Source organism: Salvelinus alpinus, chromosome 22 (genome assembly GCF_045679555.1).
Source record: "Salvelinus alpinus chromosome 22, SLU_Salpinus.1, whole genome shotgun sequence".
Taxonomy (NCBI): Eukaryota; Metazoa; Chordata; class Actinopteri; order Salmoniformes; family Salmonidae; genus Salvelinus; species Salvelinus alpinus.
Genome location: NC_092107.1, coordinates 10,666,077 through 10,690,531, shown reverse-complemented (window position 1 = coordinate 10,690,531; position 24,455 = coordinate 10,666,077). Strand labels below are relative to the sequence as shown.

At 45.2% G+C, this 24,455-nt stretch overlaps 3 protein-coding genes across 4 annotated transcripts in view; 1 reads left to right on the top strand and 2 right to left on the bottom strand.

Moving 5' to 3' along the window:
• Positions 1-320: 320 nt before the first annotated feature.
• Positions 321-8,467, bottom strand: LOC139549709 (rhodopsin kinase grk7a-like). The gene is made up of 4 exons (XM_071360404.1): positions 7,874-8,467; positions 5,128-5,565; positions 852-1,129; positions 321-657 (listed from the first exon to the last, which is right to left on the bottom strand). The coding sequence occupies exons 1-4, from the start codon at positions 8,465-8,467 to the stop codon at positions 321-323; spliced, it is 1,647 nt and encodes a 548-aa protein (XP_071216505.1).
• A 1,955-nt stretch (positions 8,468-10,422) lies between these two features.
• On the bottom strand, positions 10,423-11,956 carry LOC139549715 (RING-box protein 2). Its single transcript, XM_071360411.1, has 3 exons — positions 11,781-11,956; positions 11,240-11,287; positions 10,423-10,850 (listed from the first exon to the last, which is right to left on the bottom strand). Exons 1-3 carry the CDS (start codon positions 11,944-11,946, stop codon positions 10,732-10,734), a joined length of 333 nt encoding a protein of 110 aa, XP_071216512.1. The 5' UTR covers positions 11,947-11,956; the 3' UTR covers positions 10,423-10,731.
• LOC139549711 (transmembrane protein 255B-like) overlaps positions 11,152-24,455 on the top strand; it is a 46,367-nt gene continuing 33,063 nt past the window's right edge. Inside the window, exon 1 of one of the 2 annotated variants that reach the window (XM_071360407.1) lies at positions 11,152-11,300. In XM_071360407.1, the coding sequence (XP_071216508.1) occupies positions 11,282-11,300 (19 nt within the window). In that variant the 5' untranslated portion in view covers positions 11,152-11,281. Of the gene's footprint in view, positions 11,301-23,321; positions 23,626-24,455 lie in introns of those variants that run through there. The other variant, XM_071360406.1, reaches the window with a different exon arrangement.

Sequence of the window (24,455 nt, the reverse complement as noted above, 5' to 3'; positions counted from 1 at the left end):
TGGTTCCTCTGGTTTTGGCCTTTCTAGGGAGATTTTCCTAGCCACCGTGTTTCTACACCTGCATTGTTTGCTGTTTGGGTTTTAGGCTGGGTTTCTGTACAGCACTTTAATATATCAGCTGATGTAAGAAGGGCTAAATAAATACATTTGATTTGATATCCACAAAAAAAGGTGTGAAGTGGTGGAAATATGTTTCTTGACCTGGCCCTGGATTTTACTACCACTTCACACCTTTCTTGTGGATACGATTATCGTCACAATGTTCTTAATGTGATAGCTTTGAAAATTACAAAAGTCCTAACTATAGTATAGAGGGGCTTTTATAAAAGCGTGCAGGATTTAGATTTCTTCTCCTCGTCGTCAAATCCAGCAGCCGACTCTTTCCTGTTGGGGTCGTTCAGCTCGTCAAAAAGTCCGCTGTCAATCATTTCCTGTTGCCAAGCAATGGGCACCGCCCCCGTGTTGAATTCCTTGAAGAATTTGTCATCTTTTTCGTCAAACACAATGCCCTTGATCTCTGAGAAGTCTTTGATGTCCCCCGTGTCTTTGGCGTAGACCACGTTGGGCTTGGGAACCCAGGGTGGGTCGATCAGTCCCGCCTCTAGTCGAGGGAAGTTAATGCTCTTGAACCACTCATGCTTCCTTGGGTCTTCGTTCCTGGATGAGAGAAACACACTGAAGTCAGAGAAATATACATTCCCCCCAAAACCACCTGACCTGATACCTAGAACCAGGTGTTTTTCCTGAACATGTGACCTGACCAGAAAAACCTCTAGAGGGCCCTAGAGTTGTTCCTGGTTCGCCCATGTACTCAGGAATATCTCCGGGCCGAAACTGCGGTCAATTCTTACTTGGTCCTGCATCCCAGACGCTCGTCAATTTTCTTCTTCAGGAAGAGGTCAATGATGGTTTTGGTGCCCTCGTCAAAGTTCTTGTGCTCGTACTTGCATTCATCCTCAAGGGTGCGCCGTGCCACCTCCTCCTTCTGCACCTTCTCCTTATAGTCCTTGAAGGGCAGGCGAGCTGACACCATCTCGTAGATACTGCAGCCCAGTGCCCACCAGTCCACTGACATCCGGTAAGGCTCTTTCTTCAGGATCTCTGGGGCCATGTAGCCACTTGTGCCAGCCTGAGGAGAGGGAGGACGGGAGGAGGAGAGAGGTGTGATGACAGAGAAGGAAACAGAGAAAGAGAAGTGAGGGGTTGCTTAGGCCTAGTTCTAGGGTTCCATACCATAGCAACAAAATGTTCAGTATTATATCAACTGTGGACTACAGCACAATACTTCACATAGTTGAGCTAATCAGTGGCAAATTGGTTGTGGCATAGCACAACTTCTGATTGATTGATTAATTGATTCAACCCTTACATATGCCAATCTACCCTTATGCTCACCATGCCCCTTATCAGGGACCTTATATCCCTAAATTCTACCAAAGCTCTTTTGTAACATCAGCACCACATGCTTGCACCAGGTTTCCCCTGCACTAGCCTCCAGTAAGCCCTCTATCCTGGCCATGTCCTGACCTGAGCCCCCCCTGGGCTACACCACTCTCCATTAAATGGATACCTACTGGGACTGAGCCTCTCCTCGCAGACAGATCCCAGCCACCTCTGAGTTATGCTAAGATTAGTTGGCTGGGGGCTAACGTACTGAGCTCCTGGTCAAGGAAAATCCCCAATGGAACACGCCTGTTTTAGGCGCCAATTTCCCACCTAACAGTGAGTGAGTGACTGCAGGTTAATGAGAGTGAAGTGTGTTGTAGTTCACGGACCAGTTCCAAGTAAAATATAGGCCTACCCTTTTATTGGCTCCTCAGATATTTGTATGTCATTGCATTAATCAGGAGTTGACTGTATACAGTATGAGTGTAGATAGAAGTGTCCCTCCTATGGCTCAGAAGGGAGCCTGAATCATAGAGGGTGAAAGAGAGGTCAATGTCATGGACGGTAACTAACGTGGAACAGGTCACATCCTGCTGGGCACACCACGTCATTTCAACATGGATAACTGGGGAATATTTGGTTGAGACGTTGATCATTGAGATTACAACCTATATTCACCCACTCAAAAAGACAGGCAAAAGTTAGTTGAATTTCCAATGTGTTATCACTATGCTTTCAACCACCTGAAAGTACAACCAAATTCCAATGGAAAAACAATGTTTGAATTTTGGTTTAGTTGACACCCAAATGTCACTGCACTTTTCAACCGTTTAAAAGCACACCAAAATTCAAATGGGAATACAATGTCAGATATTGTCAAGGCTGTGGGTAACTGGTGAAAGGAGTCAGGCGCAGGAGAGCTGAGATGCGTGGACAAAGTATTTAATTCAAGAAAACCCCAGTATAAACACAATACTATGGTGCTGGAAAAATACCGGTACCACGAAATAAACGGGCGTAAATACAAAACCCGGTAACAATATACCAGCCGTCAGATACAGCCTTACAATAAAACAAACACGCACACAAACATGGGGGAAACCAGAGGGTTAAATAATGAACAGTTAAATGGGGGAATTGAAACCAGGTGTGTAAAAACCAAAGACAAAACAAATGGAAAATGAAAAGTGGATCGGTGATGGCTAGAAGGCTGGTGACGTCGACCGCCGAACGCCGCTCGAACAAGGAGAGGGACCGACTCCGGCGGAAGTCGTGACAGATATTTCGTTTTTTTATGCAACAGATTCATGTGTTATCACTGTGCTTAATCTAATAACAGAACCAAATGACCTGGATTGCAGTAGAGATAACAAAAGTACATGGTGCAAGAGATCAATTCCATTTGAGATTGTGAAGATCTCCACAGACCAGCGACGATCTACAGTATGCATGATATCTTGAACATGCAGACTATATGATTACATAAAAAGAAATGTATAGGTACAGTCACCTCAAAACGTGGCCATGGATAGGTTATTCATTTTAAGGTTGAATGTTACATTAACTTGTAAGAAAGCCTTAACATTAGTCTATTTATTGTATTCCAAAAGTAATAATGAATTGTGTTTGGTTGACAATGCAACCAAATATCAACATTTAAAAGATAGTTCCTGCTTGGATAGTTCCATCTGAGCCACTGTGTCACGACTCCCTCCGAAGTCGGTCCCTCTCCTTGTTCGGGCGGCGTTCGGCGGTCGATGTCACCGGTCTTCTAGCCATCGCCGCTCCACCTTTTCATTTTCCATTTGTTTTGTCTTGTTTTCCCGCACACCTGGTTTACATCCCCTCATTACTCTACGTGTATATTATCCTCTGTTCCCCCCATGTCTGTGTGTGGTATTGTTTTTTGCAAAGTGTATGTGCACTCTAGACTGGTTTGCGACGGGTTATTTCGACTCGACGGGTTATTTCGACTCGTATTTTGTTGTTCTGGGTACAGTTTGTTTTGCCTTATTAAAGTGCTCCGGTTGTTACCCATTTCTTCTCTCCTGCGCCTGACTTCCCTGCAGCCAGTTACGCACCTCTTACACACTGGCTTAATCCAGTTCTTTAACTTTAATTTTTGGTTGAGTTGGAAACGTGAATTCAACATATTATTTGTTAACAAGTTAATAGGCTATTTGTTGTATTTCAGAGATGTATCTTCTTATTGGATAGTTTAATTCCAGTTTGTCTACAAATGTATGGATTCACATCTCCATATCAACCAACAACCAAAGTTAAAGAATAGGAATAAATCAAATCAAACATTAAATGCACTTTAAATAACGTGTGATTTGATTTAGTCCTATTCTTTAACTTAGATTTTTGTTTGAGAATCCAACATGTAAATTATTAATTTGCCAAACTGGAATTACAGCCAGACTAAGTCAATGGCAAAAATGGAATTATCTAAGCAGAAAACACATCTCATTCAAATTGTGATATTTGGTTATGTTGACAACAAAGCACAATTCAATATCACTAAATAACATACAATTTGAAATCAACCAGAGCCTGAAACCCTAGGCCTATTGTGTTATCTATTTTTAGTTGAATTCTGAGTTTAATTGAAACAATGGCTGTTGATGACTTTGCTAATGCTATATAGGCTTAAATAGCATCATTTGTGATATGAGTAATAAAGTATGGTCACATTTCATTTGCTCTGTTAAACATATACCCTTTGGAATGACTTCAATAGCAACAGTGAATCTATCTAGTTTTTAAGTGGAGCTCTCTTAATACGGAGGTTGCTAATTGAGTGTGTGTGTGTTTGTGCGTGTGTGTGTGTACGTGTGTGTGTGTCTGTGTCTGTGTGTGTGTGTGTGTGTGTGTGTGTGTGTGTGTGTGTGTGTGTGTGTGTGTGTGTGTGTGTGTGTGTGTGTGTGTGTGTGTGTATACAGAGGTTGCTAATTGAGTGTGTGTGTGTTTGTGCGTGTGTGTGTGTACGTGTGTGTGTCTGTGTCTGTGTGTGTGTGTGTGTGTGTGTGTGTGTGTGTGTGTGTGTGTGTGTGTGTGTGTGTGTGTGTGTGTGTGTGTGTGTGTGTGTGTGTGTGTGTGTGTGTGTGTGTGTGTATACAGAGGTTGCTAATTGAGAGTGAACCTTATACATAATGCAGGAAGGGCAGTGTACAGTCATTCCCAAGACATTGGTAAAAGTCAGTGACAAATATCATAGCTGGGCTTGGTTAAAACCCTGGATGGGAGACCAAATCCTAGCTGTAGACAGATCAAGTCTCCAGTAGGAGGTGCTGCCCAGCCTAATGTTTTTTTTCTGATAGTGGATATAACGTTGAAGATCTGACATTGTTTTAAAGCTACAAATTCAACATATTTCATACATGGTTTGTCTATGTAGAAATTTGGTTACCATGATGGCATAATCCCGTGGTTGAAATGTCACCCTCAAAACAACAGTTGATGACTTTTTTCAAATCTAATGTATTTTCCACGTAGATTCCACATCACAATAGGTTGACAAATTATGTTGAAACAACATTGATTCAACAAGTCTATGCCCAGTGGGATGGTAATAATGTAAAACCCTGGTTATGGATAGATCCCTAACCATGGATAAATCCTTATCAATAATACCATGTCATCTCATCCTACTCTAAAAAAAACTCTGTCATTGTTGTTAATGTACAGTCAATAAACAACAAGGATGAGGAGTTCATCTCAGCCTATCAGTGCCCTTACCTTTTGATTGATGGTCTTTTCGCCAGGGAGCTCCACGGCCAACCCCAGATCCGAGAGTCGACATTGGCCGAAGCTGTCCAGTAGCACGTTCTCTGGCTTCATGTCTCTGTATGCTATATCCATGGCGTGCAGGTGGAGGATTCCAGTGGTGACCTGCGCAATGTAGTAATTGATCCGGTCTATTTCTAGGCCTTTTTCGCCAATGTTGTAGATGTGGTACCGGAGGTCGCCGCCATTCATCAGGGTCATGACGAGACACAGGTGGGTCTTAGTGTCGTAGGCATAGGACAGGTTCACCAGGAACAGGCTGTTGACCTTCTCCAGGATCTGCTTCTCCAGTAGTGCCATGCCTTCACCATTCTTCTGCTTCAGACGCTTCTTGCATAGCTTTTTGCAGGCGTACATCTGCCCTGAGTTCTTCACCTGCACGGCACACACCTATGCAGAGAGAGAGAGGGACTGAAACTAATATGTTTGATAAATGTATGATAAGATCCCCAAGCTATCACATAACCCAGCTAGCACAAAACATTCAGAGAACCACGTTTCTTAGAGCTTGGTGAGAGCGTGGTTGTCCTATGTTTATTTAGCATACAACCTTCCCACAACTTTCTGGGAATGGTGCAGGATTGATGCTTGGCTTTGGAACATTCTCAGCACATTTAATGGTCGACTATGGGCATAAAAAAGTATCCAACTCCGCCCTTTCAACATTTTTAAGCAGAAATGGGGTGTGCCTTCGGTGGTTTGTCGATGTGTCATTCTGTTTTTTTGCACAAAGCGACCGATGTAGCTAGTTCGTTAGCTAAGCTAGCCACTTTAGCTTGCCAGGAACTCCTCCAGTATGTGTTGAGGTCATTTCACAGAATTCGTTTTTGGACGGAAGTTGTAGAGATTGGTAAGAAATGGCATTTCTGTAGCCAAATATCTTATTCATCCATTTTGTTTTTAAGCTTTAAATGACCTGGTAGGATGGTGCATTGATCAGTTATGCAGTTTAAAGACGTTATTTTAGCATTTTTGCCCAAAGTCAACTTTTAAGGAACCTTGACAAAAAATATATTTTCTTGGTATTTCATTACTTTAACAGAATGTTTCCTAAAAGTTCAAACATTGCAACATTTAATTAAAATGTTGGTAATGTTCTAAGAACGTTCTCCAACTGGTTTGACATTGGGAAGCTTCTCAAATAGCTCAGAGAACGTTAAGAAACAACGTTCTTCTGTGGGAGTTTCAGTAATACCTCATAACGTTTCCTACAAGATTCCTCATGATTCTATTTAAAGTCAAGTTCTCAAATTGTTCCGAGAACGTTAAGAAAACTTTCCATAAAAACCACAAGAAAATATTAGTAATGTTCAGAGAACATTCTAAGAATGTTATTTAAAAATATATATTCCATTCTCAGAACGTTAAGAAAACTTTCCATAAAAACCACAAGATAACTTTAGTAACATTCAGAGAACATTATAAGAATGTTATTTAAAAACATATACATTCTGTTCTCAGCATCAACAAAACTCTATCCTCTATCTTGTTAAGTGTGTTTAGGTGTGTTGCCCGCGCCCACTAATTGTCCAACACCTGAACTTAATGAGTGCTTGTTTCCTTTGAAATGGGGTATCTTTGAATATATTTAAACAGCTTTGTATGAGTTCAAAAAAACATGGCATGCTAGCTCTATCCTGGTGGCACAGTAGACTAATTCCATGGACAGAGAACAGAAGAACAGAAGAATCTCACTGATGCCGTGCCACAATAAAAAATAAACGTGTTTGCATGATTAATGCCTAAGGAAAGGAATATCCATGTGCTTCCATCTGTGCTTGGAGACCAAAAAAGTTAATCCAAACTAAGCTAGCAGTGTTATTAAAAGTCTTATTGACTGTGACCGGGAGTCCCATAGTGCGCCGCACAATTGGCCCAGCGTCGTCCAGGTTAGGGGATGGTTTGGCCGGGGGGACTGTACTTGGCTCATCGCGCTCTAGCGACTCCTTGTGGCGGGCCGGACGCCTGCAGGCTGACTTCGGTAGTCAGTTGAACGGTGTTTTCTCCGACACATTGGTGCAGCTGGCTTCCGGGTTAAGCGGAAGGGTGTTAAGAAGCGTGGTTTGGCGGGTCATGTTTCGGAGGACACATGACTCGACCTTCCCCTCTCCCGAGCCCTTTGGGGAGATGCAGCGATGAGACAAGATCGTAATCGAAACACAATTGGATATCACGAAACTGGGAAGAAAAAGGGGGTAAAATATAAATAAAATACAAATAATATTATTGAAACATGTTCTCAGAACGTTAATAAAACCTCCCAAGAAAACTTTCATGCAACCATAGTAAAACATTCTCAGAAGCTCCCTGCAACCTAAAAATTTACGTTCTCAGAAGAGGTGAAATTTTAAATTCCGTTCTCAGAATGTTTAAAAAACATTGTTTTACCAGTCAGGTATGGCTTCGTTCTCAGAACCAATTGCAAACAAAAACATAAACTTTCCACAACTTCCAAGGAACCAAATGTGTTGGGCAGCTGGGCAGTATGTAGTTAGATGAGGTACAAACAATTATCCCTTTTCGGGACTTCTTTATCATCCCTTATCATTAGTATTCGTACCATCGCAATTCTCACTGTAACTGTTGCATACCCTTAGAAACAGTGCTAAAACAGTGTTCAAGTTTACATTTTAGAACTGTAATATTTCACTACTGTTGTCAGTTAGGCAGCTGCACTGTAAACTTTTTGTGGACTTACCTCTCCAAAGCCTCCCTTTCCAAGGGTCCTGAACTCATGAAAATACTTATCTGTGATTTTCTGTTTCTCGTACTCTTTCCACTGCAGGAACTTGTCAAAGTTAGGGCTGGTCTGGTACTCTGTGAAGGGCTTTTCCTTCAGGTACTCCCGTGTGGCATCCTTCACCTTGCCCATCATCACGTCTTCAAAATCCTTGTCCGACACCGCCTTGCACTTTTCCGCTACCTCTCCTGTCAGGTAGGACAGGAAGCTCTTGGAGTCAGCCTTGCAGAACTTGTTGATGATGTTCGTCCTCAACTTATCTTTGCCAGCGCCTTCCGCCAAATCCCAATCGATTAGCTCATCCAGGAACTCTGCAGCTGCCACGTACTGCGGGTTGGACTCCAGGAGGAACTTCCGGAAGAACTTCTTCCCTATGGGCTGCCTCTCGCAGAGCATCTCAAATTCTTTCCCCACTGCGGCGCGGATGGACATGCACTGTTCTGGCTTGGGAAGGGACAGGCTGCGCCGCCTCTTCCTCATCTCCTTTTCGTCGCCCCCCTTAAGGTAGGCCGTGTTCGCCACCAGATTATCCAATCCCCCCATGTCACACATGTTGGCTGCTGCTGTGTTGGGTTGTCCCTCCTACACCGTGTGGCTGAGCAGGGAGCTAAGGCTACTAAGGTGCTGGAAGGGGGTGCTAAGACTATGTTCTTTCCCTGTAGTGTGTCCAATTTTCTCCAGGTCCCTAGTGTGACTGAGCAGCTCCGACATCTGCGCCACACCAGAAGACATTATCTGACTCAATCACGCAATGCTTCACCTAGAATTAAAAAGCACGAGGGATTTTCTCTTAAGTGTTTGTGTGCTCATTCATGGGCGCTGCTCACGGAAAGGAACTTATGTGGTTTCTTACTTAAGAAGCTTTTGTCGGTCTATATTTAGCGAGCTACCAACTTAGATGGAGACAATGCCAGTATAACTGTAGTGAGGTGCTGGCCTCGCTGTCATAATATTATGGATAGAAAGACGTAAACAAAGAGTTAAAGGCTACACATTGAGGCGATTAGAGACTATTAATTAAGTTTGTGAAGACAATGTCTGGTTTAGGAGATGAATGGATTTAATAACAGACATAGGCCTACGCTACTGTGTATTCAATTCTGTCAAGAAGTAGTGAAAGATCTCCCTAGAATAATCACTTCAGCTAGAGGCTATTTCTATTCAGTTATGAGAAGAGAACACATTCATTTACACAGACTCTATTAGACTTGTAATAGAAAAGCATGTTTCATTATATTCATATTCTGCTTTCTGAGATGCCTAGTAAAGGTTAGGCCACAGGTCAGGATTTAGGCAGAAGTCATGGATGACTTCCACAAAGATTGTTGTTACGCAGAGCTATAGTCCTGACCTGGGATTGGGGGCAAAGCTAAAAAAGCAATCGAGCTGCATTTAAGGGGGCCCTAAAAATAGCCCAGACAGCACGATAGGCAAGATCAGTGCCAAGTATAGTTGCCTAAAACCATGAGTAGGAAAGTTTGATAAAACATGCAGGTAAGCTGGGTCTATTTAAAGTTCTGTTGTGCAAAAAGGGGTGTGCTTTGGCTGATGAGCAGAAGACAGGTAGGATTATAACTTTATTTTATGCGTTCGGAAAGTATTCAGACCCCTTGACTTTTTCTACATTTTGTTACTTTACAGCCTTGTTTTCAGACTTTATTTACATCATCTTGCACTCAGTTGGTAGAGCATGGCACTTGACACACCAGGGTTGTGGGTTCAATTCCCACAGGGGACAGTACAAAAATGTATGCACTCACTACTTACTGTAAGTTGCTCTGGATAAGAGTGTCTGCTAAAATGGAACCTCCTTGTATCCAAAACAGCTTCTGTAGCTGTGCTGATTGAGACTGAATTGGCATGTATATTTAATTGTCCAACAGTTTTCATCCATGTTGAGTTGCTGAAGGAGCATGTTCAGTCATAGGAAAAGGTGTTTTTGTAGAGTGGGAATTGATACAATTTTCAATGGAAACTACTGGGTGTTACATTCCTACACAACATACAGGGCTGCTTGTAACCATAGACAAGATGAGTAAGGAAAATGATTTCAAACTTTGGCTATTGCCATGCAAATATCCATCAAAACCTTTGCCAGCCATTCATGTGTTTCAAATTAAATGCATGTTTTAAATAAACAGAATATAATATTTCAAGTTGAATGTATGATTATTTCATCAGTTGAACGTGACTATTCTTATAGACATGTGTGACTTGTCTAATTGGCATGTATTATGCAATTATAATGCCCCAATTATGCAATCTGGGAAGTTCTCTGACTAAATACAGTCCCTGCAGCACCATGGATCCAAACTCCAATAGCCTACACATGATGCAGAGACAATCGTAGATATTCTGTAATCATTCTCTTGATTAGTAGGTGAAGTATGAAATGTGCTCTTACAGGTAGCAAGGAAGGCAGACACCTCATGATCTGAGCTCAGACTTCTGAGGGGATATAACCATAAACCACCACATTAAAATGCCAAAGAAAGAAATAACAAAGCTACGCTTAGACTTATTTTAATAACTAACTTTTTTCTCTCACAAAAACATCTTGGACAACACAAAAATGTTAACCATAACACCAAGCGCAGCACCTATCCTCAGTTCTTCAGCATCGCCCTGCACCTGCCGACATTTCCATCAAAGAGTGTGGCAAGGACGTCTTCACCAGGATATTGGCCATTCAATCTATATCTTAGCATCGAAGGAATGACAGCAGCATGCACACACAATGTACATAGAAGGTTGCAGTATTCAGTCCTGTCTCCTGTCCAAACTTGCAGTGGAAGGATGGGGAAGTTAGAGGCACTTCATTTGCCGATTCTCTGTACGACCCAGTCCTGCTGGCACAGTGGACAGCGATTGTTCTGCTTCACCCAGAGAGACATGCAGCAATTGTGGAAAGAGTGGTTGCACTCTCCCCATACCACTGTGAAAGAGGGGAGACAGAAGCAGACTATAAATGGTGTGCTACATGGTATTTTCACATTCAGCATGTCAGCAGAAGAGCAGAATACATGGTAAAGCATCTTGGTACACACACAACCAATATGTTTTATCCTAATGCATACACAGGACAAACTCTGCTTTACCAAGGTTTAGATACACTGGCTTTATCACATTTTAACCCAATATACCAGGCTAGGAACCCAGATATATCTGCCACATGCACATCTGCTGTGAGACCAGTAGGAGTTGTCGCCAAGTTCAGGATCTATAAAATGAGTATCCAGGTTTCACTCAACACTGGAGCAGACCCAGGATCATACCTCCCGCTGGTCTGATACATGTTGGACTAAGACGTTTAAAGTGGCTTACCGACACAGTCCTCTTGTTTATTTTCAGCCTGACACCGCAAGCATGCATCTGCGGAAAGAAGGTACATATCAAGGAAACTTTGCTAACTAGCTACTTAACGTTAAACTGGTGCACAGCTATTACTGACCATTCCTGATTTGTGACACATGGACTGATACAGCTGGCTAGCAATTCCGTCCCACCAGGCAAGTTTAGCTAGGTACTTTAGCTTCATTCCTTGTAATGACTTGAGCCATGTTTTCAGAATTCTAACGTTAACCTCCTAACGTTAGCTTATTAGCAAGCTAACATTGGTTGTCTATTTGCTAGCTAGGTACGAGCTAACAAACTAAACTCTCCAAATAGGAAGCATTCTCACGTCTGTCTGCCCATGAAGATGAACATCTCTTAATCAGTTTAGGTGACTGTCTGACCACTAAGCTATTGTATTTAGCTTGTTGTTAGCTAGTTTAATGCGCATCAAGAGTTGGCTGTGGGTGTAACGTTACTGCTGTAACTTGTTAGCTGGCTAGCTAGCTAAATCACTGATTCAAACACTTACCCATAACTTGGACCCTACAAATGGCGCATGTATCGCACTCCACATCCCAGCTCCACATTGCAACAGCATTCCATTTCTTGAGAGAAAACATCTTGTCACTGCTCGATTTTGACCCAGAAGTAGAGCTGTGAGAGTGAACTAAACCCGGCTCTTCACCGTCTTCCATCTCTGCAATAAACTAGCTAACAGCAAAACAAAATGGACGAAAAAAGCTAGCTAGTTAGTCCGTGGTGTTAGGATTTTTGTAACCAGCAGAGAAAACAAACCAGGCGGCGCTCGTGCGCTATAACACATCTGCGGTACTACCAAACGAACAGATGGCGGAGCCAAAGATTAAAAAGTAACCTACTGTGAATGAAGGTAAAACTCCGTTTTCTTTTCTTCTGCTTCTGGGGATTTTATATGGCGGTTGGCAACCAATTATATGGTGCATTACCGCCACCAACTGGACTGGAGTGTGGACCAGAGACAGTGAAAGTCTAATCCTACCCAATAATCTCGTCTCCCTAAAGAAACGAAATAAACAATTAAATACTACATCCCCTGAGGATTTCCGGCTCTTCAAACCCATTACTCCTCAAATCTAATAACAATCGCTCCCTTTCTCTCACATATTTCTGGCACGGAAATGTTCCACTGTCTCCATCTCCTCCTGACAATGATCACACCTACCAGTCGGATGTTTCCCCACCACTTCCAATGTACTATTGAGCCTTGTGTGTCCCAGTCTCAGCCTTGTGACTACACTTTCCTCCCTTCTCGGCCCGAGGACCTTCCTGCCCCCCACCTTTTCCTGGATGTTATACAGGTGTCTTCCCTTTCTCTCCCTGTTCCACAACTCTTGCCACTTATTTTTAACCACTGTTCTTATTAATCTCTTGGCTTCTACTTTACTGATGGACAATTCCATCTCAACATTAGGATGTTTAAGAGCCTGCTTGGCGATAACATCCTCCTCCTCATTCCCCTCTACTCCCACATGAGCTGGTACCCAGAGGAACATCACAAATACCCCATCTCTTTCACCCTATACAAACACTGCAAAACCTCATACAATACATCCTGTCTGCTCTGAGACACACATGAATTTAAGCTTATCAGTGCTGCACAGGAGTCAGAGCAGATGACTACTCTGTCTGGCCTCACCTCCTCCACCCACTCTGCAGCCAATAGTATGGCCATCAACACCATTGTGTAAACAGATAAATTATCCGTTGCTCTTTTTGTCACTGCCAGCTCACACTCAGGAACACTAAAACCTGCACCTATCCTCCCTGTTTTAGGGTTCTTAGATCCATCTGTGAATATATTCAAGAAAGCATAGTACTGTGTCCTTAAATGTTCACTTACAACTGAATCTACTCCTTCCTTAACATTTCTTACCCTCTCAAGCAACCGTAGATCTATCACTGGTTGAGGGAGAAACCAAGGTGGGATAGCAGGAAGAACCACAGAGGGGCTAAACTCCCTCCCAAACAACCCCATCTCTCTCGCCATGCGATTGCCTATCCACCCAAAACTTGTATTCAGATTTTGTTCATGTTCCTAGCACTCTAGGAGCACCTTTTTTTGTAGGATGTGTAACCGTATGTCCTTGTAGATTTACCCAATATGTCATGGATCAAATCAAATCACATTTTATTTGTCACATGCGCCGAATACAACAGGTGTAGTAGACCTTCCTGTGAAATGCTTACTTACAAGCTGTCACGCTCGTTATAAGAATCGGACCAAGGCGCAGCGTGGTATGCGTATATTCTTATTTATTTAAAGAATGAACACTGAACAAACTAACAAAATAACAAAACAAACCGTGAAGCTATACAAACGAGTGCTGACTGGCAACTACACATAAACAAGATCCCACAACAGAAAGTGGGAAACAGGGCTGCCTAAATATGATCCCCAATCAGAGACAACGATAAACAGCTGTCTCTGATTGGGAACCATATCAGGCCAACATAGAAATACAGAACCCCTAGACCTACAACAACCCTAGACATACAAAACCCTAGACATACAACACTAGAGTACCCACCCTAGTCACACCCTGACCTAACCAAAATATATAGAAAACAGAGATATCTAAGGTCAGGGCGTGACACAAGCCCTTAACCAACAATGCAGTTCAAGAGTTAGGAAAATATTTACAAAATAAACTAAAGTAAAAAGTAACACAATAAAATAACAATAATGAGGCTATATACAGGGGGTACCGGTACTGAGTCAATGTGCGGGGGTACAGGTTAGTCGAGGTAATTTGTACATGTAGGTCCGGGTTTGGCCGGGGTAGGCCGTCATTGTAGAAAAATAATTTGTTCATAACTGACTTGCCTAGTTAAATAAAGGTTAAAAAAAGGTATAAGTAAAGTGACTATGCATAGATAATAGACAGCGCGTAGCAGCAGTGAAAAAGCAAATGGGGGATCAATGTAAATAGTCCGGGTCGAGCTTTGTGGGCACTATGGTGTTGAACGCTGAGCTGTAATCAATGAACAGCATTCTCACATAGGTGTTCCTTTTGTCCAGGTGGGAAAGGGCAGTGTGGAGTGCGATTGAGATTACTTTCTCTGTGGATCTGTTGGGGCAGTATGACAATTGGAGTGGGTCTAGGGTTTCTGGGATGATGGTGTTGATGTAAGCCATGACCAGCCTTTCAAAGCACTTCATGGCTACCGACGTGAGTGCTACGGGCCGGTAATCATTCATAATTTAGGCAGGTTACCTTCGCGTCCTTGGGCACAGGGACTATGGAGGTCTGCTTGAAACATGTAGGTATTACAGACTCGGTCAGAGAGAGGTTGAAAATGTAAGTGAAGACACTTGCTAGTTGGTCAGCTCATGCTTTGAGTTCACGTCCTGGTAATCCATCTGGCCCCGTGGCTTTGTGAATGTTGACCTGTTTAAAGGTCTTGCTCACATCGGCTACGGAGAGCGTGATCACACAGTCGTCCAGAACAGCTGGTGCTCTCATGCATGCTTCAGTGTTGCTTGCCTCTGGGTGAGCATAAAAGGCATTTAGCTCATCTGGTATGCTCGCGCCACTGGGCAGCTTGCGGTTGTGCTTCCCTTTGTAGTCCGTAATAGTTTTCAAGCCCTGCCACATCAGACGAGCGTCAAAGCCAGTGTAGTAGGATTCCATCTTAATCCTGTATTGACACTTTGCCTGTTTGATGGTTCGTCTGAGGGTGTAGCGGGATTTCTTATAAGCGTCCGGATTAGTGTCCCGCTCCTTGAAAGCGGCAGCTCTAGCCTTTAGCTTGATGCGGATGTTGCCTGTAATCCATGGCTTCTGGTTGGGATATGTACGTATGGTCACTGTGGGGACAACGTCGTCGTTGCACTTATTGATGAAGCCGGTGACTGAGGTGGTACACTCCTGAATGCCATTGGATGAATTCCTGAACATATTCCAGTCTGTACTAGCAAAACAGTCCTGTAGCGTAGCATCTGCGTCATCTGACCACTTCCATGTTGAGCGAGTCACTGTGCCAAATGGAGGGTGAGGGAGAGCTTTCTATTCGTCTCTGTGTGTGGAGTAAAGGTGGTCTAGAGTTTTTTCCCCCTCTGGTTGCACATGTGACATGCTGGAAGAAATGAGGTAAAACGGATTTAAGTTTGTTTGCATTAAAGTCCCCGGCCACTAGGAGCGCCGCTTCTGGGTGAGCATTTTCTTGTTTGCTTATGGCCTTATACAGCTCGTTGAGTGCGGTCTTAGTGCCAGCATCAGTTTGTGGTGGTAAATAGATGGATATGAATAATATAGATGAGAACTCTCTTGGTAGATAGTGTGGTCTACAGCTTATCATGAGGTACTCTACCTCAGGCGAGCAATACCTCGAGACTTCTTTAATATTAGACATTGCGCACCAGCTGTTATTGCCAAATAGACACACACCCCCGCCTCTCGTCTTACCAGACGTAGCTTCTCTGTTATGCCGATACACAGTAAACCCAGCCGGCTCTATATTATCTGTGTCGCCGTTCAGCCATGACTCTGAAACATAATATATTACAGTTTAATGTCTCGTTGGTTGGATAGTCTTAATCATCGTAGATCATCCATTTTGTTTTCCAATGATTGCATGTTGGCCAATAGAATGGATGGTAGTGGAGGTTTACTCACTTGCCTATGAATTCTCAGAAGGCAGCCCGACCTCCGCCCCCTTTTTCTCCATCTTTTCTTCACGCAAATTACGTGGATTTGGGCTTGTTCTCGAGAAAGCAGTATATCCTTCGCGTCGGACTCGTTATAGAAAAAAACTTTGTCCAGTTCGAGGTGAGAAATCGCTGTTCCGATGTCCAGAAGCTATTTTCGAGACGGTAGCAGTAACATTATGTACAAAATAAGTAAAAAAATGTATTACAAACAAAGCGAAAAAATTAACGAAATAGCACAGTTGGTTAGGAGCCCGTAAAACGGCAGCCACCTCCCCCGGCACCATTATACAACTAGCTGTTGTCTACTTAACTTTAACGGCATCTCTCACAACTCTACCTGCATCGCTGCCACCGGGGAGGTGTCTAAGTGCTCCACAATATATTCTTAGGGCTTGAGCCTGGATAACATCTAGCTTTTTAAAGATGTCTGAGCTGCTGATCCATATGCTATACTTCCATAATCCATTGAAGACCTTAACGGCGCTATATAATTTTCAACGCCATTCTATCTACCCCCACTCCATTCCTGACAAGCAACGCATCACATTCAATATTTTCTTTCCTTTGACAACTACTCTGTTAATATGCTCCACCCATGTCCTTCGAGTGTCAAACCAGACCCCCAGGAACCTAAACCTTCCCACCCTCTCCAGATTCCTTCCATACAACTTAAAGTATATTTCATCCCCAACCTTCCTTCTAGAAAAAAAACGTCTGTGTTTTCTCAACTGAAAACTTGAAGCCCCACCTGAGGGACCACTTCTCTACTTCACTAATCGCTTCTTGAACTCTTCTGGCTGTATGGGTAATATTTCTCCCTCTCTTCCACAGCGCTCCATCATCTGCAAACAATGACCTCCCAATATCAGGTCTCACCTGGAAGAATACATTGTCAATCATAATGGAGAACAAGAAAGGACTAATGACACCTCCCTGGGGGGTACCATTATCTACCTCATGGCTTTCTGACATAGAGCTCCCCACCCTCACTTGTATTGATCGCCCAAAAAGAAAATCCTTTATCCAGTTAAAAACCATTCCTCCAACCCCCATGCTATCCAGCTTGATAAGTAGGCCTTCATTCCACATCATATTCTCTACATTGAATAAAATGGCTACCACCACCTCCTTATTTGCCAGTGCCTTCCGAATGACTGACTCAAGGCAGTACAGGATCCATCCCGCGACAACAAAAAAGGAGTTGTACAACAATTGCGACCCCCCAAGCACGCACACGCAAACATGCGCACACAATTGCTGAGCAAATGTAGCCTGCCATTACAGCCATAAACGGTGATGCATTTTTAAAACGCAAGATAAACTTTTTTTCACCTGCATTGGGAGCTGAAAGTCATTCATGTTAGCAGAAAATATTAACTGGGGAAATACACTGAGTATACCAAACAGGAACACCTTCCTAATATTGAGTTGCACCCCCCATGTTGACCCATGTTGTGTCACGATCGTCTTGAGGTGAAAGAGTGGACCAAGGCGCAGCGTGATATAAATACATCCTCTATTTATTAATGAAGAAGATGAACACGAAACTAAATACTTACAAACTAAACAAAACAACAAACGACCGTGAAGCTACAAAACGAAAGTGCGCACACACAAGCTACTAACGTTTAGACATAGACAATTACCCACAACAGCCTAATGCCTATGGCTGCCTTAAATATGGCTCCCAATCAGAGACAATGAAAGACAGCTGTCTCTGATTGAGAACCACTCAGGCAACCATAGACATACCTAGACACCTACACTGAACACAACCCCATAAACTCTACCAAAATCCCCTAATACAATACAACCACCCAATATGAGACAAATACACACAAAAATCCCCCATGTCACACCCTGACCTAACTAAAATAATGCAGAAAACAAAGATAACTAAGGCCAGGGCGTGACGGTACCCCCCCCCCCCCCCCAAAGGTGCGGACTCCGGCCGCAAAAAACCTGACACAGAAGGGGAGGGTCCGGGTGGGCCTTCCTACGGCGGCGGCTCGGGTGCGGGACGTGGCCCCCACTCCACCATAGTCAATACCCGCTTTGGTGGCGCCTCTGGAACGGCGACCCTAGCAGCGAGTCCCGGACTGAAGACCATCCCAGAGGGCGCCACTGGACTGAGGGGCGGCTCCGGACCGAGGGGCGGCTCCGGACCGAGGGGCGGCTCCGGACCGAGGGGCGGCTCCGGACCGAGGGGCGGCTCCGGACCGAGGGGCGGCTCCGGCGGCTCCGGACCGAGGGGCGGCTCCGGCGGCTCCGGACCGAGGGGCGGCTCCGGCGGCTCCGGACCGAGGGGCGGCTCCGGCGGCTCCGGACCGAGGGGCGGCTCTGGCAGATCCTGGCGGCTCTGGCAGATCCTGGCTGACTGGCGGCTCTGGCAGATCCTGGCTGACTGGCGGCTCTGGCAGATCCTGGCTGACTGGCGGCTCTGGCAGATCCTGGCAGATCCTGGCGGCTCTGGCAGATCCTGGCAGATCCCGGCTGGCGGGCGGCTCTGGCAGATCCCGGCTGGCGGGCGGCTCTGGCAGGTCATGGCTGGCGGGCGGCTCTGGCTGGTCATGGCTGGCGGGCGGCTCTGGCTGGTCATGGCTGGCGGGCGGCTCTGGCTGGTCATGGCTGGCGGGCGGCTCTGGCTGGTCATGGCTGGCGGGCGGCTCTGGCTGCTCCTGTCTGGCGGGCGGCTCCTGTCTGGCGGGCGGCTCTGGCGGCTCCTGTCTGGCGGGCGGCTCTGGCGGCTCCTGTCTGGCGGAAGGCTCTGGCGGCTCCTGTCTGGCGGAAGGCTCTGGCGGCTCCTGTCTGGCGGAAGGCTCTGGCGGCTCCTGTCTGGCGGAAGGCTCTGGCGGCTCCTGTCTGGCGGAAGGCTCTGGCGGCTCCTGTCTGGCGGAAGGCTCTGGCGGCTCCTGTCTGGCGGAAGGCTCTGGCGGCTCAGGACAGACGGGCGGCTCTGGCGGCTCAGGACAGACGGGCGGCTCTGGCGGCTCAGGACAGACGGGCGGCTCTGGCGGCTCAGGACAGACGGGCGGCTCTGGCGGCTCAGGACAGACGGGCGGCTCTGGCGGCTCAGGACAGGTTGGCGGCTCTGGCGGCTCAGGACAGACGGGCGGCTCTGAAGGCTCAGGACAGACGGGCGGCTCTGAAGGCTCAGGACAGACGGGCGGCTCTGAAGGCTCAGGACAGACAGGCGGCTCTGAAGGCTCAGGACAGACGGGCGGCTCTGAAGGCTCAGGACAGACGGGCGGCTCTGAAGGCTCAGGACAGACGGGCGGCTTTGAAGGCTCAGGACAGACGGGCGGCGCAGGCGGCGCTGGGCAGACGGACGGCTCAGACGGCGTTGGGCAGACGGGCAGCGCAGGCGACGCTGGGCAGACGGACAGCGCAGACGACGCTGGGCAGACGGACAGCGCAGACGGCTCTGGGCAGGCAGGCAGGTCAGATGGCGCTGGGCAGGCAGGCAGCTCAGATAGCGCTGGGCAGGCAGGCAGCTCAGATAGCGCTGGGCAGGCAGGCAGCTCAGATAGCGCTGGGCAGGCAGGCAGCTCAGATAGCGCTGGGCAGGCAGGCAGCTCAGATAGCGCTGGGCAGACGGCAGACTCTGGCCGGCTGAGGCGCACAGTAGGCCTGGTGCGTGGTACCGGAACTGGAAGTACCGGGCTAAGGACACGCACCTCAAGGCTAGTGCGGGGAGCAGCAACAGGACGCACAGGACTCTGGAGACGCACAGGAGGCTTGGTGCGTGGTGTCGGAACTGGTGGTACCGGGCTGGAGACACGCACCATAGGGCGAGTACGTGGAGGAGGAACAGGGCTCTGGAGACGCACTGGAAGCCTGGTGCGTGGTGTAGGCACTGGTGGTACTGGGCTGAGGGCACGCACCTCAGGGCGAGTGCGGGGAGAAGGAACAGTGCGTACAGGGCTCTGGAGACGTACAGGAGGCTTGGTGCGTGGTGGAGGCACAGTCTTCACCAGACTGCTAGCACGCACCTCAGGACGAGTATGGAGAGCTGACTCAGGTGGCATCAAATCCCGCACACGCTCCTTCAAGCGGATGCGGTGCTTTATGCTCCACACCAGCAAATCCCTCATTTCGCTCTCCTCCAATTTCCCCATTAATTCATCCACAGTCTCAGCTTCACTCCCCTTACTCACCTCCAATTCCATCTCGACTGGCTCTGGTTCCATCTTCGGCTCCTCACAGTAAGCACGGGGAGCTGGATCAAGTCTCCTACTTGACCCAGCTACACTCCCGAGAGACCCCCCCCCAACACATTTTTGGGGTTTCCAGCCGCTCTGCCGTGCTAGCTCCTCATACCGGCGCCTCAATGCTTTCGCTGCCTCCAGCTCTGCCTTGGGGTGGCGATATTCCCCTGGTTGTGCCCAGGGTCCTCCGCCGTCTAATATTTCCTCCCAATTCCCATAGTCCTGCGATCGCTGCTGCTGCCTTGTATCACGCTGCTTGGTCCTGGTATGGTGGGTAATTCTGTCACGATCGTCTTGAGGTGAAAGAGTGGACCAAGGCGCAGCGTGATATAAATACATCCTCTATTTATTAAAGAAGAAGATGAACACGAAACGAAATACTTACAAACTAAACAAAACAACAAACGACCGTGAAGCTACAAAACGAAAGTGCACACACAAGCTACTAACGTTTAGACATAGACAATTACCCACAACAGCCTAATGCCTATGGCTGCCTTAAATATGGCTCCCAATCAGAGACAATGAAAGACAGCTGTCTCTGATTGAGAACCACTCAGGCAACCATAGACATACCTAGACACCTACACTGAACACAACCCCATAAACTCTACCAAAACCCCCTAATACAATACAACCACCCAATATGAGACAAATACACACAAACATCCCCCATGTCACACCCTGACCTAACTAAAATAATACAGAAAACAAAGATAACTAAGGCTACAGTTGTGTGAAGTTGGCTGGATGTCCTTTGGGTGGTGGACCATTCTTGATACACAAAGAAAACGGTTGAGTGTGGAAAAACCCAGCAGCGTTGCAGTTCTTGACACAAACTGGTGCGCCTGGCACCTACTACCATACCCCATTTAAAGGCCCTTACATTTTTTGCCTTGCCCATTTCACCCTCTGAATGACAAACATACCCAATCCATGTCTCAATTGTCTCAAGGCTTAAACATCCTTCTTTAACCTGTCTCCTCCCCTTCATCTACACTGATTGAAGTGGATTTAACAAGTGACATCAATAAGGGATCATAGCTTTCACCTGGATTCACCTGGTCATGGAAAGAGCAGGTGTTCTTAATGTTTTGTGTGCTCAGTGTAGGCCTATCATGTCACTTCTCTGGAGTCCAGAGCAAACAAAATAATATGGCCAACTGTTAGTGGAGGTTGCAGGATTGGATTGAAAGCATGTTCTGTCTGCACCGCGCCATCACTTTGGAGGGCAGCCTGCCTGCAGAGTGCTCATTACCAGCTGAGTAGCCCTGTTATTCCTCATACATATCGTGATAACTTTGCCCAAATATCTTCATCCCATAATATTAAAGGCAGTGGGATGTTACAGCTGCTTATCGTTCGACATATAGCCAGTAGCCACCCAAACTAGGCCTATCTGGAGAATTAAAATGATCAATCAAATCGCCAGGTAACGATGACAAACGTATGCCTCCTCGGTTTTTGGCAGGTGAACAAGTTATTTCTGGTCACTAATCTGGATATGTGCACCCAATACTGATGACTGGTCATTGGTCAACAATCAAGACACTCAACTTTTTGGTTCTGTAGCATGGATGAGAATTTAACGACAACTGTTTAATTTTTTAAAAAGACATACATTTTTGGTGAAATTATACCACCACCAAAAAGGACACTGGAAGGGCAAAGGGGAATGTGCTCTGCACAGGTAGAGCCCTGTCTGTGCACGTGCCTGCAGCAGAAGCATTAGATTGATATAAGTGTGCAGATTCTATCCATGTGCTGCAGCTGGGGCCATAAGAAATAACACATTGGAGAAATGCTCTGGGAATAGGGGCCATTTGCAGAGCATGCTATGAGTGCCCTGTGAACGCTTAATCTCCTGCTGTTGGAAGGAAAAAGTATAGCTGGATTGCAACAAGAACATACCAGATTAATTGCATCAGACATTTGATGTCCTGTAAGAACACTAGAGTGAAGTGGAGGTAAATTGGTTTTAGTGTTCTTGGAGCACAGAGGAGTGCACCTAGTGTGGAGATGCAGATGATTGCAGAGCGGGGTGGAAGGATGAAGGGGGGAAATAAAAATGATGCAGTTAAGGTCTTCAGGCAAGACCCTGAATGATGCTGTTGTTTTGTTCCTCTGGATTTCTCCAGATGAGGAAAAGGAGGAACAGCCAAAAAGACCTGGGTTGGTTTGTTTGGACAGGATTCCGGAGGATTTAAGGATGATCCTGCTGCTTTCCGGAGGAGGGGCAGGGAACAGGATGCAGCGGCTTCAAAACTCCCCAGAACACATGAGCACTGTTTACACCAAACCTCTCTGTCATGGGATATATTTGCATGCTATTTGTCTATTGAAGAAAAAATTACATAAGCAACAGAGTACAACCAGAGCAGAAAAAAAGTAGCATTAAGTGGACAAACGAAGAAGAAACACCTGCAACCTTTCACTGCAACCTGTTGAGAGGGAATACTATTCATTGGGTGTGACAGACAGTTCCTGTAGTGAAGCCTCTCTCCCTAACATAAAGATGTATTATAAAGGTTTTGTCAAATTTCAGCCAGTGGTTTAGAAATTAGCGCTCACGAGCTAAAACAGGTCCCCGAAAATTGTGCACAATTGTGTACAACGTCATTCATTTCGTATATGTGTTGTCTCCTGCAAAAAAAAGTGATTTTATACTAAACAAAAACATTAACGCAACATGCAACAATTTCAAAGATTGGACTGAGTTACAGTTCATATGAGGAAATCAGTCAATTTAAATAAATTCATTAGGCACTTGTGCAAGTTCTCCCACTAAAAAAGATGAGAGGCCTGTAATTTTCATCATAGGTACACTTCAACTATGACAGACAAAATGAGAAGAAAAAAAATCCAGAAAATCACATTGTAGGATTTTTTATGAATTTATTTGCAAATTATGGTGGAAAATAAGTATTTGGTCACCTACAAACAAGCAAGATTTCTGGCTCTCACAGAGAGCATACTCTAAAACACATGTAGGTTATTCTTAATTTTAGTTAAACATCTCAAGGTATAGTACTGTAGGATTGTAAAAGTAGCCTATACAATTTCTCATAAGATTGGCGTTTGTTTTTTTAACCGGCCAACTGAATAAACAAGAAAAGCATTCACGGTAAGATTCAGTGACTTAAGAAGAAAACGCCTATTATTAGGCTAGTCCTTTTGTAATAAGGGAGCAGTGCATCCTCGCAGTTGTAGGCTACTAGAAAAGGGATCTTATGCGTGCTTATTTGGGGAACACGTTTGCCAACCGTGCGCGCAGTGCTCTTATAAAACCTTTGAAGAGCTCCATGCGCAACAGACAGTACGGAGGTGTTCTGAAATCAGCACAGCCGACGCAGCCCCTTGGCTCACTCAGGGATATTGTGGATATTATACTTCGTGGAGCATCCGTTTGGGTAGCATGACAAACGGGGCCATTCGGGACGCAGAGGATCGGGAGAAGCCTCCTCTCAGTCAAGCAGGTGGGCTATGGAGTTCAATCATTCAATGCGTGTTTATTCGGCTGTTTAGACTATACTGTGAATTAGTGTGGGCTACTCTATTTGAATTAGGCTACTGTTTGAATTAGGCCTACTGTTTTACCATATTATGCTTTGTAAATTATGACAGCATCACATAAATAGCTTAGTTGAAAGGATTTCGTTTTGGGCAAGTAAAATGCAAGTTATTTTTGTCTGTATACATGAAGGCTATACAAGTTATATGCTTATTTAAAAACATTATTTGTACAGCTTTTTGCCATAACCTATAATCTCCAAAGTAGTTTAGCCTAATCATTAATCAAAGAAAGAAATATATTACATTTATTTGCAGGTTTAACTGTATTTTTTAAGATTTACTAGGATTTTCTGCATTGGACCTTATTCTAATTTGAGACCTGCCAATTGAAAGAACGCCGACTGACGTGTAACTCATGTACTGATCTCGATGGGAGATTTTTACATGCACTGATCGCAAATTAGAATTCGGCCCATTATGGTTATTATACTGTCTAATTATCAATTTGCAAACTTGGTAAAGCTGTTTTGCAGATGTGGAGTTATTCTCTGTCTGAGGGTTTTTCATATGTGTTCTCTATACTGTCCTTTCAGTATTACAGTCCGCACAACAAATGAGCCCTTAATACATCTTAAATGTAGTCATTACCATCATATGAATAATCCTTATTATTTTTGAAAATAGTAAATCATGGACTGGAGCAATCTGCTCCCTCTGTGCCAGAGTTCAGTAAAAACATGTCACTTTTTATTTAGTTTAAAAAAAATCATAAATGGTCCCAGCCAACATTTCC

Bases quoted from the DNA above. Each gene is read 5' to 3' on its own strand.
- LOC139549709 (XM_071360404.1), bottom strand. From the start codon at position 8,467: ATGTGTGACATGGGGGGATTGGATAATCTGGTGGCGAACACGGCCTAC. The intron at 5,566-7,873 runs GTAAGTCCACAA...CTCTCTGCATAG, and splicing joins GAAAGGGAGGCTTTGGAGAG to GTGTGTGCCGTGCAGGTGAA. The intron at 1,130-5,127 runs GTAAGGGCACTG...CCCTCTCCTCAG, and splicing joins AAAAGACCATCAATCAAAAG to GCTGGCACAAGTGGCTACAT.
- LOC139549715 (XM_071360411.1), bottom strand. From the start codon at position 11,946: ATGGAAGACGGTGAAGAGCCGGGTTTAGTTCACTCTCACAGCTCTACT. The intron at 11,288-11,780 runs GTAAGTGTTTGA...TTCTTTCCGCAG, and splicing joins TTGTAGGGTCCAAGTTATGG to ATGCATGCTTGCGGTGTCAG. The intron at 10,851-11,239 runs GTAAGCCACTTT...CCTCTTTCACAG, and splicing joins TAAACAAGAGGACTGTGTCG to TGGTATGGGGAGAGTGCAAC.